General features: G+C 43.6%; 1 protein-coding gene across 2 annotated transcripts in view; it reads right to left on the minus strand.

Moving 5' to 3' along the window:
* Positions 1 to 555: 555 nt before the first annotated feature.
* LOC139049903 (E3 ubiquitin-protein ligase Topors-like) overlaps positions 556 to 18637 on the minus strand; it is a 33603-nt gene continuing 15521 nt past the window's right edge. For both annotated transcript variants that reach the window (XM_070525779.1, XM_070525778.1), the window contains exons 2-4: positions 14549 to 14831; positions 6655 to 6965; positions 556 to 3907 (exon numbers count right to left, since the gene is read on the minus strand). In XM_070525779.1, coding sequence (XP_070381880.1) covers positions 2734 to 3907; positions 6655 to 6965; positions 14549 to 14815 — 1752 coding nt within the window. In that variant the 5' untranslated portion in view covers positions 14816 to 14831 and the 3' untranslated portion in view covers positions 556 to 2733. The remainder of the gene's footprint in view (positions 3908 to 6654; positions 6966 to 14548; positions 14832 to 18637) is intronic.

Genomic DNA, 18637 nt, shown 5'->3' on the forward strand with positions numbered 1-18637 from the left:
TAGCAAAGGACAGGGTTGTTGAGATTTTTCCCTGGTCTTTGCATATGTACAAAAATGTAAACAAGGTTCTTGAATGACAGAGAAAGAGAGAAAAGAGAGAGAGATGCAAATGAGAGAAAGGCAGGGAGGCTAACAAAGTTTTATTAAAATATTTGTCCTAAATTGTCCATTTCATGGTCTTTACAATTTTCATATCAGCGACATGCGCCGCTTTGATGGTTTCAGACTGATATAGTTCTAAAGTTTGTGTGATACTTGCTTTACCTATTAAACATAACAAAAATATGGAGACATTGATATCAGTTATTTCGGGCACTATTTTTGAGACATACGAGTATTCTTTTATAAAAAAGTGCCTATTTTACTTGTCTTGACAGTGCGCAGCGTTCAAGAATTCGTTTGCAGCATCTCTGGCAATGGCAACGCAGTTATTAATAATGTTTAATGTATTTGATCCCTCAACAATTTCTATGAGGAGGAGGCCGAGCTGCAATACGAGACCCCCCCCGAAAAAAATTTCTGGCTACGCCACTGGTATTCCAGTATATGTTGCAGCTCTTTGTCTTGAAATAAAACGTTAAAACATAAAAGCACAGAAAATTAGCACAATTCTAGTCGCAACAAGAAAGTTAACTTACAAAATCTCAAATAACTTTTATTTGATCACTTTAGAGCTCATGTTCTAATTGTACAGTTAAAATGATGCAGTGATGATGCATCGTACCAATATAGCAGAAATCCTGTGGTTAGTGCTAATTTCTAGAAATATGCCCTCATAAATCTATGGCGAAATGAACTGGTGTTCCAGTTAACATTATCTACTATGTCAGAAATGGAGTTCTGATATAAGTTAGCCAGATCATCAATAAATTTTACCATAGATTTCAGGGAATAACAAGCCATCAGAAAAGCTGTGCAGTACTCGCACTATTAGATTTATTTTTCTTCCCCTCCCACTCTGCTGCAGGAACACCCGAAGGTGCCGTCAAACATTTGCGACTAACGTGGCAAGATCAGTTCACAATATGGCTAAACCAAGCCAACTGAAATGATTATATATACACGGTAGGAGTTTTGTTTATTGTGCTAGACTTAAACATGCCAACGCCAGTTTTCTTTTTTTTTTAAGCCCACCTTTAATGCTTTGCTTCATGAATAGAAAAAATGCAGACCTTGAGCGCAAAAATACAGCGCTTCCAAACAACACTAGGCTGTTAAGAGGTGTTGCATAGGAACACTGAACTAAACATTGTCGCCATGGAAACTAAACTAGTCACGCATGCCTCAACAACTTGTCAGCTTCGTTGCCCCTGCCCTAACCACTTTGACACACAAACAAATTTTTTTCAACGTTGGGTACTCAAGGTAATGCACAACTGCCTGCTGTGACAAAGACCGCTTCACTTGCTGCCCAAATATGTCAAATTTGCAAGACCTTCACTCGTTCTACAAAGACAGAAGAGTTTGCGACAATGATACACACCGTTAAGTGGTGGACAGCGATCTTCACTGTACAATGAAAGTCATGCACGGTGCATCCAAGTCTCACATTTGCACACGCTTGTGCGAAAGTCTTCTTTTTCACGGCACCACTGTCCGCAAAAGAGTCGTGGAATCAGTTTGTATTTTAGGTGTCATGTACGGTGCTTCAAAAGGTACATTAACACACCCACATAAGTCCAGGCTGTGCCGTCCATGGAAGCGGGGAGAACTGCCGTTACTGCAACACTGCTTGAGTGAACAAATGTCACTGCCAGGCTGAAAACAACTGCGCCAGTTCTAATCAAAGGCTGCCGAAAAGGTTCTTGCATTGACTTGGGCTACACGATGCATGCTACTAAATGGCAAGCTAAAAGCAATACGCCCCAAATGTGGGCACCCGTTTCTAGAAGGTAGCACTTTAGGAACTGCATGCGAGTCGCTCCTGTGTTACATACCAGAAAATTCTATGCCTCTGCATTGAACAGGAATCGCAACCTTGCAGAAGTTCTTGCTGACCTTATTTTCTCGCAGGGGATAAAGGAACGAAAAGAAAAAAGACAGGTTATTTCACCAAAACGGGAAGATCAGTACTGCTGAATTACAGTCACAACATGTTAAAGTAAAGCTGGCAGAATCATATAACCAGGCGCTTCTTCATGCCATGACAAACTTGCTTTGTCTCGCTTTTGTACCAGTCATGAACAACCACAGCATCTTGTGCACATTGCTGAAGAATGTTGAGGAAAAGCTCGAGTCCAACTCTGCTCCGCCGAAATTCTGGAACACCGTGCGAAGGAAAAACAAAACTCATCACATTCAATGCAGATTCTTCCGGAATGTTGTCACCTGCAAGGCCTTTTAAGAAATACCTGGAACCTATGCACTCAGAAACTCGACTACGTGGAAATACACTGAGACATCGTGCAGCCTGTTTCAACTTACAGGCGTGCTAAGTCCCTGGCATAGGACACTAATCGCTGAGGACACTGTCCTTGCACAGTCTTTAAGTGGGGCTTCTTCGGTATAACTTCTGCACATGCAAGTTCCTGCACAGTGCTTATGTGCGAGCTTCGAGAGAGCGACGCAAAAGTATGGATTGGACAAAAAAAAAAAGGTAGAGAGAGAGGTCCGCACGATAAAAGGATACATTCACGTGCTTTGGTCAAGGCAAACGAGTCATCGCACATTATCACACTTTTTAAACTCCGCACTACGACCACAGTCAACCGCAAAAGAGGCATAATGCCTGGCTTAGTACTCTTCATCAGAAGAATTCACCCCTTGTGTCGTTGGCACAGGCTTTTTTGTCCGATTCCTTCGCAAAGCATTTTCCCGCACGTGATGGCCCGACAGAGATGTGCCAGGGTGGTCTCCAACAGCGGCAGCGGTAGATCGAGCAGGTAAAGAGGGGCCGCCGCTCACTGCTTTGGCTGGCGCTGCCCCGACACTTCGAGGTGGCAGCGCCCTTGACCGCTTACGTCGTATCATGGCCGCTCTCCGCTGCAGGCGCTGCGCTGCCCTGTCCACCCCACCGTCGTCGGAGTCTGTGTCACTTGCCGTTAACGTGTCCGAACTGCTGGACCACAACTGGAGCAAGCGTCTCTTTCGAGGCATGGGCTTGCACCTCCGGGCAGGCTGCTGCGAGGGCGCAGTCGACACCGCTGCCGCAACCGCTGCCGCAGCCGTGGCTGATGCAGTGGGGCGGCGCTCTGTATCTCCTTCGTCCGAGGAAGACAACTCGATGACAATTGGCGTCCTCGACCGCGCCGGCAATGCAGGCCTGACCGAGCTCACTATCATGCAGTCTGAGTTATCCGATTCCGTCTCCACCAAATTGACCGTCGCATTGTGGTGTAGGCCACTTGGACCCGGCTGACTTGGGTCCGAGCGCACCCCAAGCGTTATGGGTGCCACGGGGGAGGCATCCTCGGGCGACGAGTCCGGCGTCTGCAGGAACTCCGCAGCGGGCGTGCCACGGGCCACAACATTGGCTCGGGTGTCGTACACGGCAACCCGGTCGTAGGCGACCATGTCGAGCGGCGACGCAACGAACGCAGCCAGCTCGTGCAGGAAGTGCGCCGTCCGGGTGCCGAAGAAGGGCCGCACGTGCTCGGCGAACTCGAGGCTGCAGACCTCGTAGCGCGTGACAAGCGCCAGCACCAGCTCGATGGTGAAGGTGATCTGCGCCTCGCCACCTCCCAGCAGGGCCAAGAGTTCCCGGTTGAGCCACGGGATGAGCCGGTGGGTGCAAGCGGGGTTCTCACGAAAGAAGGCCGGCGTGAAGTGGCGGGTCGAGCGCCGGCTGTTGGGTGGGCACACCCACAGGTCGAGCTCGTACAGGCTTCGGCGTTCGGTGCTTGAGGTAGGCAGCGGGCCCGCATGGGTGACGGTGGCTGCCGCACTGCGTGATGCTGAGCGGCTCGACCTGGTTGGGAAAGGAAGTTCACTTAAGGAGACGCTGTGGACACAGCTTTGGGCCACATTTCTGCAAGGTGTTACAGCTTTACCCAATCACTTCTAACTTTCTTGCCTGATATTTTTTAAAAGCAGAGAATTAACAACAGCACACTAAACAGGAACGGATAGTGAGATGGCGCTGATGGAACAAGAACAACTGTGGGAAGTGGTGGTTTTAATGCCTTGCATAAATTTTGTTTACCCTTACCGCACTTTTTTCCTTCAACCACTTTTTTTTTCATTTTCTTTTGTTGCTCGCGTGTTTCGCAAGAAACATGTGCGGTGAAGTAGCCATGACAGCTATAGAAAGGGGCCAGCAACACAAGCAAATATGTCAGTTTATAGTCAGCAGCTGGTCCCGTCAATCTTTCATCTTTCTCCGTCCATTTTTTTTCCTCCTCATTGTAGCGTACATAGATGTCAATTACAGTTGAGAACACCGAATATTTTAGTGACTTCAGATGGTACGTTTCACCCATTAATACGGTTCTCGTGTTTTTTTTTTTCCTTTTTTCCCCAAACCGTACGAACGTGACTCTGCTGTATACGCTACCTTCTCCCTTTGTTTATGCTACACATCAATCCTTACAATTGTCTGCAGCACAAAACACTGAGGGCAACAAATTATAGAACATGGTGGTGCGCGCTTGGTTGCACCGTCCTATATCAAGAATGTGGAGTGGAATGCAAAGCAATGCAGTGCAAAGCTCTGTGGTTGCGATCCACTTGCAGCCAATAAATGGTGCCTTTTTTTTTAAGTGTATGTTAATGATGAACGTGCAGTAAAACCTTGTTCATCCAGATATCACGGGACCGAACAAAAAAAAAATTCTCCTAATTCATTGATTACACATACTGTCACTCCCTCATGGGATTATAACAGGAGGAGCAAGTACAATGGGAGGAGTTGTAAACAAAAAGCAAATATAAGCACAGTATATAATTGCAAGAGTGTTATTGCAAAAGTTTTCATTGGCTTAAAACAACAGAATCAAGATTCAGATTCAAAATATGGGTACAATTTATGGTTACCTAGAGGAATCTGATGCAAAAAATAAAACAAGCCAATTCAAGAAAGAAACTAGTAAACAGACGTGACAATAAATATGGGGTGAACATGATAAACAAACAGTCATGCACATAATGCATTATACAAAACCTCAGTGCTGGTAGAAAAGCACTTCCAGATGAAAGGGTATACATTTAAATACTAGTATATTGGAGAAGAAAAAAAAAAGAAAACAGTAATATCAGATTGCTAAAAAAAGCATGCAATAGTATATAGATTGGAGGTGTTTGCACGGGGTATAACTAAAAACGTTGATAATAGAGAAGCAAGCTAAAATAAAAAGAGAAAGTGCTAGCGTGCAAAGATCAGTGGCAAAGCAGTGTAAGCAAATCAAAACTAAGGATAGATTTTTTTCCAACAGAACTAGCAAATGTATCTATGCGCAGCTGCTACTAAGGACTCCCTCACATTATTTCGCTCTCTCATCACTAAAGGAAAGAATGAATTCATAAAGCAGTCTGTATGAAAGAAACATTCATTGAGTGTTTGTGTGTGTTCATGTCACACTGACCATGTTTCAGTTCTGAAGATTTATCTAGAGTTACCAATTTTAAACTGATTGTACAGAAGCTGGTACATACGCTCAGGACAGTCTAGTTTTGCTTGGTTTTGTACTGTTAAGATTCCAGCTCTGCTGAGTAGTTCGGCAGGCGAGTCCGTTAGTTTATGTTTATTGTATATAAACAGCAGTGCTTTCTTTGAACACCTCGTTTGCTAACTAGCTGCTTAGTGCATGGGAACCTAACAACATTTCCGTTTGCACACGTTGTACTTGTAAGCAAAATCAGCCATAAGTTTGTCGGGTCGTTTTTGCTGCCTGAATTATGTGCTAGGTCAATGTTTGCCGATTTCCAATCCTTCTGGAAGAACAGACGATGGCAATGACTCGTTACACGTAACACAAAGGCACTTTGCCATCTATTCTGTGTGTAGTTCCAAATAGCGTTCGGTATTTTGTTCGGGCATGATCCTTTCTTTGTGTCCAGGCCCCCCACCCCCTAGAGGTAGGTTCAGAACTGCACTTCGTGACAGTCAGAGGGCTTAGTCTGCTATTAACGGTGACGTCGATTTGACTTCTGCCTATAAATATGGCAACACGAACTTTGCTGCTTTGTTTCAATCGAACCCTAGCCCCGCTTTTCTTTTTCTTTTTGCATTGCACATTTGCAGCGCTTTGTGCTCACCGAAGTCTGAGAGTTATCAGAATTAACCGATCTGCATATAAATTAACGAGAGTTTGACTCCATTACATTATGCATGCGCCTGCCGAGACCAGAGGTTGAGTCCGAGTTATCCGATTTTCCAAAGTCAACGCAGGGTCAAATTAACGAGGTTTTACTGTACTTACTAGTGTGCTGAACTGTATAACGTACATACGTCACATACAGAGCTCACATATCATTTTAGTGGCGGTGAGCAAAGTTCACTGAAGATTACATCCACATCACTAACGATTGCGGGCAACACCGCCTGTATGAGTGGCCTCTCAACATCTTGTATCCCACGTGATTAAATTTAGTGGAAAGTCTCAGCCCCCCCCTCCCCCCTCCATTTAGCTCAGAGCAACAGACAACCTCACAAAGGCTATCACCACCCTAAAACAAGACTTGCATGAAGGGTCACGGGAACAATATCACCATGCTGACCTGGTCCGTACACCGCTGCTCCTTGTGAAACTTGATGGGATCCGCAGGACTGAGCGCCGGCGTGGCCTCGAGTGCCACGTCACCAGCATCGGCGAGTACACGAGGTGGTGGGCCAGGAGCAAAGCACTGCTTAGTGCCGAGCTTCGCGACGTAGCTGCAGCCATCGCTGCCGCTGCGGCGGCGGCGCTCGCCGTTGAGGACGCCTGGGGTGCATTGTTGTGCACAAAGTACTGGTCGTAGTCTTCGAAAGAGCGCACATTGTGAACAATGCTCTTGAAACGCTGCTTGCACAGCGGGCACTCAGCTTTCACCTGCAACAAAAGCACAATGGGGAAAGGAATGATGCGGCCACGTCGACTTGACAGATTTAAATGCGAGAGCCGCTCAATCGAAAGGAAAGCAACAGCCACACGTCACATTAAGAAGTCTATTCAAACTATTGCAAGATACAAGAATGGCCAGAACTTGGAACCAAGGAGGAACTTGCAACTTAGAGCCCTTGTGTGTGTACCTCTTTGTGAGCCATCACCCCAAGAAGCCTCATCAAAGATTCTTGAGATTGGTTTCACCCGCTCCACTGAGTTTGCTTTAACACCCGATTTGGCGCTTTAAGAACAATAGAAGAGAAGGCCCACCATAAGCAGAGAGGTGTGTAGTTGAGTCCAGTCTCTTTTCTTGTGTGTGAGTGTGTGTGCTCTCTAAGGTTGAATTCCCACCAACTAACAGTTCAAATAAGCGACTCGAGCAAGTTCACAGGCACTACTGTGCAAATGGTCTCATTCTCACATTCATTTCTTCTTCCATTTTCCAGTTTTTATTGGTTATTTTATGACGATCTGGTTGAGTATCAATCTGGCAGCTGCAGTTGGCTCTTTCATGGCTCAAAATTACCAGGTGTGTTAAAGAGAGAGAGACTTAAAAAAAAAAAACTAAAGGCAGAAGTTGGCAAGGGTAACATATGGCTGGCTACTTGCACATGAGAAAGGGAGAGGGAGGAAAGGTGAGATAGATTGATTCATGGGGTGCAATGTCCCAAAGCAAAACTGGGGCTCTGAAAAACACTGTAGTCGACCCTTTCTGGCACTATGTGCACAAGTGTGCAAGTAAGGATGATGAATTAAAATCAAAAGCAGCGATTAAAATTAAATTTAAACTGCATCACAAATATCTCCAAATGCTTCTGATTGGAACTAAGCTGCAAACTTTAATAAGCATAAAGAGTTTTAGCTAAGTGAGTTGGAAGGTAGACAGCCGGACATTTGCCCATTGTGCCAGTTTGTCTTCATATAGTGGAACTTGAGGGTGTCGAACTGAATCAGAACTGAACCGAAAACTGGAGCTGAACTGTTATTTTCAGCTGAACCGGTGCCGAACCAAACCATTATTTTTTCGTCATCTGGGAGCTGAACCTAAACAAGAACTTACTACAGGAACCATTGAGAACCAGTCAGATAAATCATTCAGAAGGCCCTGTGAACCCTACGAAGAGCATGTCAGAAGCTAAAACGCAGTCCTGGCACTCATTAATTTTTGTGCAATCAGGGCTGCCCCTTATGTGATAAAAAATGTGGCAGCTTTGGGAGGCTTCTACAAAGGGACAAAAATAATTTTGTTCAACTTGTTATTCTGTCTTAAGGCTGTACGGAGTCGGCTGTACTGCGGTTGTAATCCAACAACACTCATGTGAACAATCTATAGCAATGAAACTCCCAATGTTCATTGCAGTTGTCTTTGGCATCATGTGCGACACCAATGCTTCACGTGACAGTGAAAGAAAACAAGAATGTAAAGTCCTCTGTTAAATCAACAGACCAAATAAATATGCAATTAAAAAATAAACATCTTTATTTAAAACTCCAAGGAATTTTGAATGTAGCATAAGTTTGCTCCAAGTTGGTACTGCTATACTTGGAGTGATACCAGACCATTGGCGAAGGTTGATATAACTTCACAACATAAGACAACTACGAGACACAGAACCTCGGTAAGCGCTTCTTAGGCGCAGCGCCGCAAGGCCATAAAATAATTTTGCTCGATCAACTATACAGCAAAGTACAAAACGGTGCAAAATGCCCGTACAAAACGTGATTGATGCGTTATTGCAAACACGCGAAGGAACCTAGACGTGAGCGACCTTGCAGAATCACAACTCAATTTCCATTGCAGCTCTTTCTGTCCAGCAGTTAAATTTTCAGTTGCCTATCATTAAGCCACACAGTTTAATATGTTGCCCGCATGTAACCCTTTCCAACAGTTGGTGAGGAATTTTTTCACGAAGGCCAGTAATTAATCTGCACACATTTTACTTCACCAGACATTGGCCATTATTCCCGCCAAATTTTCACTAAATTTAACCTCCGTGGCATGCATAAGTTCTCCAAGGACAAGCAGGCTAAATCCTGCACCACTCTTAAAACAGTCTTACCACGCTCAAGCAGTTGAATACATAAGTTACATCTTAATTTCCACTACGGTCGAGCGCAGTGTCCTATATAGTTCTCCTATGACTCCTGGAAACATTGCAAATAACAGCGGCAAAGCACTCCGGAACACTTGAACAAGTTATCCTCTGCAACACAATAATTAACACGCACAGATTAAACGTTTATTGTACATATAACACACAAGGTGATTCCTACTTCAAAGAAATTTAGAGAACATGTCTGGCTTAGTTCATCGAGCATACCAGTAAAACTAACTAAGGGCCTCGCACAAAGGATGAAAATTGTGAGAAAATGAGTGTTCACTAGTTTTTTTTTTTCCAAGACAATTATTCGATGTACTTCAAGCTGTCAGAACACATCACGCATAGCATGGCCCTCATTTTCTCTAAGTATAAAACTACCGCCATCTTTGGTCCTTCCAAGAAAGCAGAAAACCTTTGCAAGTGTTTTATATACCACATTTGGGCCAGTTGAAAACAAAGCTCTAGAAATTTTCATTGAGCACCTAAATAACTTGCAGCTGCAAGATTTATGTGTGTTCCACCCCGAACATTTCCCACATTTTCTCAAAATATAAATTTTGTGAGTGGTCAATTTTTTTTTTCCAGGAAATTGTAAGAACAGGCATATAGAATGTTTTCAAAAGCTAGTCACAGTAGCAGCATAAGAATGTAACAGCATTGAAGTTTCAGATCACTGAAACAATGGAACCTACATGGATGTGTTATACAGGGATCGAAGCAGACAAGGAAGCTCAGGGACAGCTCTGGGAGCAAATTTTGCACTTTGGAGCAGTTTTGGAGCATGAGTTGACCATTTTGGTACAGTAAACAAGCATTTTCGAGCAGCTTGGTAAAGGACAATATGAATGTAATAGAGACATACGAAGACAAGGCGTTCTTTTGTTGATTTTGCAGAACACTACTAGGTAACGGCAGATCAGTTTTACAGAAGCCTGCAAGGCGAGCAAAATTTTCAACTCGAGAACGTTGAAAAACACAAATGCTTGCGTTTAACTTTTACGTCAGATTTACACTGGAATACACACACAGAAAATGTGCGAATCAAATCGCTTAGAGCCCTGTGGTCTTTGAGGCGGAACCTCAATCGGGCAACCCTTGAAATTAAATGTCTTGCTTACAAAACTCTAGTTATACCAATTACTGAATATGCTCAAGTCGTTTGGGACCCACACACCATAACTAACTGTTCTAAACTTGACCGAATACAGAGGCTAGCTGCCAGGTTTACATTTAATAAATATTGTCGTATTCATTCTCCAACATAGTTATGTCAATTAGCTGATCTATCACCACTTAAGCTCAGAACTAAATACGACAGATTAAAATTCCTCTTCGAAGTTATTCACCATCAAGTAGATATTAAACCAGACGATTATTTTGAGCTTCTTATGAATGCGTCAATGAGGCATCGTCATAGCACGTACATTCCTCCTCCACTCGCCCGCAATGATTGCCTCAAGTTCAGTTTCTTTCCTAGGGCGATAAGAGACTGGAATCGGTTACGCAACTCTCTTGTAACCTCGATATCCTTAACTACCTTTTTGGAAAGTCTTAAAAGCAAAATTTTTTGCAATAACACATAGTGAATTACCCAATATGTATGCATTTACTTTTACATGTGTGACTCTTATTGTGTCTATGACGCTGCGGTGCCAAATTGTGGATGGTTTCTTTATTACTTCCCCTTGTATGTCGTAGTTCATACTTTTCCATTCTAAGACAAGCTTTGTGAGTCAAAGCTTGCAACTCTGTCGCATTCTATGTTTGTTCTTGTTGTTTCTATTCTCCACTCCTGTAATAGCCCGATGAGGGCCGACAGTATAAATAAATGAATGAATGAAAAAATTCATGACAAGGAAGAATTGTCATCCCCATGACTACAGCATGAAGCTGCAAGACACCCATACAAGTTTCTCAGAAACCACCATAATATTACATGCTGGATATGCCAACTAAATGTGGCCAAGAAAGAATAACCAAAGGCTTTCTGTTCGTAGGCTTGTGTAATGCAAGTCAACCAGTTTTGCTTTTCATTGTGAACAAGCAACTAATATTTAAGTTAGTGAACTAACATTTATTACCTTACTTATTCAATACGGTGTCAATGCAAAGGGTGTGGAATGGGTCAAGAAATGACCAATAACAATGTATATAGTGACCTAGGAATTGTGTGATCCTTTTCTCCATCAAGAAAAAAAAAAAAGCAAGGAAAAGACTATTTTTTTTTTCATCCATGTGACAACGCATCCCCACACTAATAATATAAGTGGTCTCACACACAAACATCATCAGTGCATTGTGTACTATATTACTAACATGCAAACCTGAGTCACGGTCTTGTAACGTTTCAGAAAGCAAAGTGCTACAAGATAGCACTACTTCGCATGTGACAGGGACTGAAGATTCGCACTAAAACTACCGACGCAACGAGAAAAAAGCAAGGCCGCTCCTTCCCAGTGCCTGTTTGACGAGGTTTGCGTCAAGATTGATGCAATCTTTGGTGCGCAGAAACCTTGTCATGGTCACAGTGTTTTCTTTCTTTTATTATTTATTTCAGGGCTTTCTTTCTTCTTAAAAAAAATGGCTGTGGCTTAGGTAAGGTTAAGCCCAGGATGCGAAGCATACTAGCCTTTATTTTAGTTGTTGAACCACTGTTTAGCCTGGTGAAGTGCTGGTGCTTGGCTATATTTGGTTCGGCTAGACGAAGAAACAACTCATGCGTTACTCTGCTTCGCCTTGGACGCCCCGCATTGGACGCGGTGAGCGTCGAGCAACGCAGCGTTCGGCGCGGCAACGAAATGTGTGCCTGAGCAAGCGACGTACGCCTGAGCCTTACCCCCGTATGCAGAAATGCAACTTAAGTTGAAGCCCATGCTTGACTTGATTTGAGTGACGCCTATCGGGAACGCGCTGAAGGAAACGCAGTGAGCGTCTTTGGGCACGTTAACGCCAGGCGTCATCTAAATCAAGTCAAGCATGTGCTTCGACTTAAGTTGCATTTCTGCATACGGGGGTTGGAAACAGCTCGTTTCTAAGGCAACACCGCATTCACTAGAGGCGCTTTTGTACCGCTTTGAAGCATCGTACTCGTGGTTCAGTGGTAGCGTCTCCGTCCCACACTCCGGAGACCCTGGTTCGATTCCCACCCAGCCCATCTTGCAAGAGTTCAGCCAAATCCACTTCTCCTCTGTCGTGACGTCACGGTGTCACGTGGTTTCAAGGCGACACCGCCGCGCCTGAGGAGCTGGGTTGAGCTCTCGTAATATGCTTCGCATAAAAGTACTCATGAATCCTAGGTTGCTTTCAACGCTGATAGCAGTCATTTGTCAATGTCATCCACAACCTTTTCACTAACATCAAATCAATTAGGTAGACTTATAAAAGCACATAACCAAACTCCTTGGACAGGAAGAAATACTAACAGATCTGTCAGCATGGTTTTCGCAAAGGAGTTTCCATAGTCACACAACTAGTTGAGCTTGTCCACAATGTATCGTTAAGTCCACGATGTCCACGGTGTATCGTTAAGCCTTCGATTATGCAACACATAAGAAATTAATTTATAAACTCGAACTTACCTTCGGAAAGCGCCCTATTCTGAAGTGGATCAAAGGCTACCTTACTAACCACACTCAGTTTGTAGAAGTTAACCAGCAATATTCCATCAAATCTAGTGAAAGATACGGAGTTCCACAAGGAAGTGTTCTGGCTCCAGTTTTATTTCTCACATACATTAATGATCTGCCTTCTAATATTCCAGTCAATGTTAGACTTTTTGCTGACGATTGTGTTCTGTATCAGGTAATCAATTCTTATACTGACCATGTGGCCTTGAACGACGCTTTGTCACTTGTGTGCAAATGGTGTAACGAATGGCAAATGACTTTAAATATTAAAAAATCAACTATTTTATCCATTACGAGAAAAAAGCTCGCATCAGAATTTAAATACACTATAAATAACGCTACACTTAAATTGAAGGAGTACAAGTGCCTCGGCTTAACATTAACACACGATTTCAGGTGGGAGCACCATGTTAACAATGTTACCTCGACCGCACAAAAAAAAAATTGTTTTTCCTAAACAGACGTCTTAGACTAGCACCCCCAAACACAAAACTACTAGCATATAACACATTTGTCAGATCTGTATTAGAGTATGGTAACGTTGTTTGGTTTTTTTTTCACCAAAGAACTTGTTAACAAACTAGAAGCAATTCAAAGGAAGGCACTAAGATATATTTGCAACAAACATAGGTTAACCGACTCACCCACAGAATTTCTAAAACAGGCCGGTATACTGACCTTACAGAAACGAGCCAAGCTTGCACGATTAAAAATTATGAATCAAATTATTCATAATTAATTGAAAATAGACGGTTCCGAATACTCATGTTTAGCACAAACACGATTCACCGGACAAACATTCACTATCCTTAAATAAACACCCATTTCATACGGAAAGCCATAAGCATTCGTTTTTCCCTTTAACGACACGTGAATGGAATAAGCTGGACCCTAGTATTACTAACAGCCCATCGTTAACAACTTTTTTGACATTAGCCAAAAATGAATTGCGTGCTTCACAATTATGACGTACCTGTGTCACCATTTACTTTTGTGCCATTTTATTTCATTATATTGTGTACATAATCACAATTTCGTTAACAACACCTTAAAAGTATCTCATGGATTACTACCTCTTGTGTATACCTCACTTTTATAACTTGTATTACTTGCCATTACTGAGTACTATTGTTTATTTATGCAAATTGTTTACTTCTTTTCCTGTTGTAATTATTGCTTACCACCATTGGTATTTGACACACTACCTCATTACCCCTTCTTACTCTTAAAATTAATGCTATGTGTTATTGTGTAACTTATGCCTACCATATTGTTCACCTTTGTAAATGTTATACCTTTTTCATTACCTCTTTTTTTTTCGTAACATTATTAGTGTATTACGTCACTTTTTTGCCTACTACATTGTCAGCCTCTGCTAATTGCATGTCTCTTATGCAAAATCTTAATATTGCGCTAATTATTATTGTTACATTGTAAGAAAACTATGTATGCCCTTCCTGTTATGATCTCTGATGGGATCAACAGTATGAATAAATAAATAAATAAAATAAATTTGAGTGAGGTATACACATGGCAACTTCAATTTTATAGTTATTTGATTTAAAAGTGAAAATTCAGGACTGTTGCAGGTTGTATTACTAGCTGTTCTTTGATTGAATTTCGATTCTGAATACACCGCCACAAGCCACAACTACCTCTCACTGTTGCCGCATAGAAACAGTCGTGGAAGCCCTCTTAACAGTGTTGCCAGAAAATAAAAAAATTGTCACTCTATAACGCCTCATAAGATGCTCCCAAGCTTTTTTTCTAGCGCTGTCGCCACAGCGAGTGCTAGACTGACCTTTGACCATTCCAGAAGGCATGAAAAGCAGAAGGTGTGGAAGCAACTGTCGGTGAAGGACTTGTTCTCGGGTGGACCGAGGCAGATGGCGCAGCTTTGCTCCGGAGATGACGGCCGCTCTGGTGACTTCGACGATGGCGGTTGGGGAGGGGCAGCGGCGTCCCCTTTTGCACCTTCCAACTTGACCGCTGAGGCCAGGGTTTCACTGGCCGCCGCACCACCACTGCTGCTGTGAGCAGATGGCATTGCCACCTCACTGGTTGCCATGGGACTTATTTCACAGCTGCAGCAAAACAAAAAGAAAATGTGCATGTTTACGCATATGTTAATTCCACTTATTGTCTTGTTTCATTTATCGGGTTCCTTGGACAGTGTCTTAGACGAGCTCAAGCTAGGTTGCATTTAAAAGAAAAAGTCCCAACTCCCAACTTTAGGAAGCAGACCTTTTACTCAAGCCAGCCATTCTTTTTTTAATCTTTAAATATCCCAAAATTTAAGAAAGCTGAACCGTCAAGTTTATGTCCCCAACTAGGCAAGAGAAAGTGATATGTATTACAAGTCTGTAGGATGCACCTATCAAGACCAATAAGGCAGACAGAATTGGTGTGTTGTACACCTCTCCAAAACATACCACTAATATCTGAGTATGTTGCAAAATGCTCGTAAGCATAATACTAATTTCACATCAGCCGTAAATTCATGTATCACATTTGTCCATTTGTGATGCTCTAAAAGATGCAGTTTGCAGAACTGCGCTATCTGTTTTCGGTACAAAGTTACGGATTTGTAAAGTTCCCGCTTCTATTTCTTAAAGCTTACAGATTTTTGGCATTTTTTGTACAGACATTCAGGCTGTAAATCAAAATTCTGCTTCCCTCGGCGATGGTAGAATTCATATTTCTTAAATGCAATAAATTTCTTTAAAATCAATTCGCTGAATGTCCAGTGTGAGCATTTCTATATTTCACATGCACTTGAATGGGGAAATTCGAGTTGCCCACGAGGCAACACTTCTCTCATTGCCGTTTAGGATCACTAGTCCCTCACAGTTTAGAGATAGGATATATCTTTCGTCAAGCTCTCTCAATCAAATTACCATAATTTCTTTGCGCAGAAGTTGCATTGTTGCTTTTTACACAGAAGTAGCAGTTCTGTGTAACCAGATGACGGAACCACATGTGTAACCATATCACGGTGCGGCATTGTTCGCGTCAGCAAAGCCCAGATCAACGGGTGCCAAAAGGTCGTGGCAGTATGAACCGGCAAGCAAGACGGGTATTGTCAGCCACTCGGGCAAGCAACCAACAATGTCGAAGGCAGGTTTAGACATTGTTTTGTTGGTGGGACCTTGACATCCCGAGTTTCTTGTGGGGACCCCTGTGCATTCTCTGCCCCACACATGCATTGAGAAGGTTGCTAAGATGGGAGGAGCTGCAAATACCCCAAAATATGTGGTGCCTCTATGCAATCCTATGTCCAGAAATTGCTAATAGTGCATAAGGTGTCAGAGGGTTTGTTGTCGTACAGCCCGCTGCCGTTGTTTCTTCTGTGTTTATCAACGGACAACAGGGGTCTTCCACGGAATCAAAGGTGTTCATGTGTGTGTCTCTGTGGTGCAACGTAAGGGCACAACCTCTAACAGTGGGGGGGATCCACCCATTCTCTCGCCCCCAATTAAAAGGGGCGCAGCCATGACCTTGGGAGGAGTTGTGATACAATTGGATGAACTTGATTGGATCGTCACCAATATCTGCCGTTCCCCGACCCAGGGAACTAGGGAAAGGATTAGTTATTTGAACACGGGTTTTAGTCCCAGCTGAGCAGTCTAGAAACTGAGCCCATAATCTGCCGAGAAGCGTCGAGGGGCTAGTGCCGTCCAGTATCGCATGGGCCGGCTAGCCACGTCCGAGCTCCAAGTGACTAGCTGACGTAAGAGACCAACCAATGTCTGCAATGCAGCTCACAGTAGTTCCCCTCAAGTTAGCTCAACCTGCTCGAGGAAAGTCATCAGATGTAGACTCCTAGGAAACCCAGCACAGCAATCGCATCCACCGTAACAAGATAAGCTAGCCAGTGTTCTTCGGGAAAGCTCTGCTGTCGATACCACGGTTTATGCAATCCACGGGTTGCTGCTGCTGCCCGGCCATGCACATACCATCATTTGTTTTCTTTTGAACTCTGTTTTAGTCGACCACTGTTAAGTCTATTCTTTTGTACTGTTAGTTTTTATATCCACTGTTAGTTGCTCGTTGTATTTCTTTTCTTGTCATCATTGATATATATTAAACCCTTAAGTGTTTTGGAGGAGCAGAACTCCTCCTAGCCTAAGTGTCCCGAAACTGTTTTCGACGAGCAGAGCTCGTCCTTGCAGAATAGGTTTTCCTCTCGAGTTTTCAAAATGAGAAGCGCTCGTCTATGGCTCAGATCGAGTGTCGCCCACCTGATGGAAGCACTTAGTTGGCGATTTCGGTTTCCCCTATGGCACGGGTGCGGTTTCTTAGTGAAAACATGGCGTCTGGTGGTGGTGACACATGCATAGCTGTCCCGTCAACCCGAAAAAGAAGCTTTTCATCTTCTTTGTCTTCTTCCAATTAAGATGATTTGGATACTGATGTTTATCTCGTGTCCGAAAGTGAAGATGACAGTGCTGACGCTGAATTGAGCAGTTCTTCTGGTGGTGATGAGAACATCCCTGAAGCGAACATTGCGAGTGCTCGTCAGTGGGTGCAGCTTGATGTTGACAATTCTGGTGCGAAGCTTCCTCGGTTTTCAGTGAAATAGCCAAAGGTTGATTAGCCTACACAAGTGAAGAACGATGAGGCATTTGCAAATGTTTTTTATGTGGTTTGTATCTTTTATTAGCAGCAGGCAGCTGGTTTCCTGTGTAATTTTTAGAAGTAAACTGTATTGCCTTGATTTGACTTAGTACGTGGTACAAATATTTTTTTCAACATTGAGTAGTTGCTTTTTAACAAGTACAATAAGATTTTGTACTTTTGGTCTGGAAATTTTCAACAAAGAAAACACTTAAGGGGTAAAGTGCATGTGTGTTAGCGTTCTTGTGTCTGACCCCTTCACTGTGCTCGCTTGAGTACGGAACGACCAGCTAGCTTGTATACCCCGTCGACGACTTCACGCCGACGGTGAACGAGTGACAAGCTGTGACAAACAAGAAACTTAACCAGATTATGGGCATTCTGGTCAAGACAACAATCTAGATAAGAAAAATCGAGCAAGCAGGTGTCGGTAAGCAAGCCGAGCCTTAGTTACATTCGCAATCGAAGACTGCATAACAAAAAACATATGTGTCATCGCAGAAGGTGAATGCCTGCAAACGTGCCACAGTGAGATGGCGACTCGTCTTTTCAGCGCTAACAAAAAGAATTAGTAGACAGCTATACAAAGTAAGGGGAGTAGTTCTTTGGGCAGCATAAACTTTTACGCATTGCCTTACTAACTGAATTAACAAGCATAGTGTCACGCGCGCACAACCAAACATGAGCCCATCTCACTCGATGACCGTGGAAACTCGATGTCAAAACGCTGGAGTGAGAAAACGCGGCAACAGCGAGTGAATTGACCTCCGTGCTGCCTCTCGCTTCAAGGTGAACTAAGCTGCGAATACAGCGCACACGAAGCTGAGCCCCCGCCGCATCTAGGCTCTGTACTAATCGTAGCTCGGCCCACGCGACCATGCCATAGGCAGCAGCCGCCGGAGTAGAACGCCCTCCCTCCCTACCCCCCAGTGCCTAGCGCAGGCAACGGAAGACGGCGCGCTTGCTCCACTTTCTTTTTTTGTGAGTGCAAGAGTGAGCCACCGTTGGCTAACCCTCACAAGCTTTCGCTCGCACATACAGCACATGGCGCGCGGCGACAATGTTATCGCCCTTGGACTTCATACGGAACATCACGGCAACGGCAGAAATACGCTTGAAGTGTCCATTAACACATTGTGGAGCACACAGCTCCACATCACGGAAACTTGGAACAAACTGTGCACTTTTCGTTCTACCCATGGAGAGCATATTTGTACAATAAAAGAATGAAATGTTGAATTAAAGGTCAGCTGGTAACGTAATTAATTTTTGT

Source organism: Dermacentor albipictus, chromosome 9 (genome assembly GCF_038994185.2).
Source record: "Dermacentor albipictus isolate Rhodes 1998 colony chromosome 9, USDA_Dalb.pri_finalv2, whole genome shotgun sequence".
NCBI lineage: Eukaryota > Metazoa > Arthropoda > Arachnida > Ixodida > Ixodidae > Dermacentor > Dermacentor albipictus.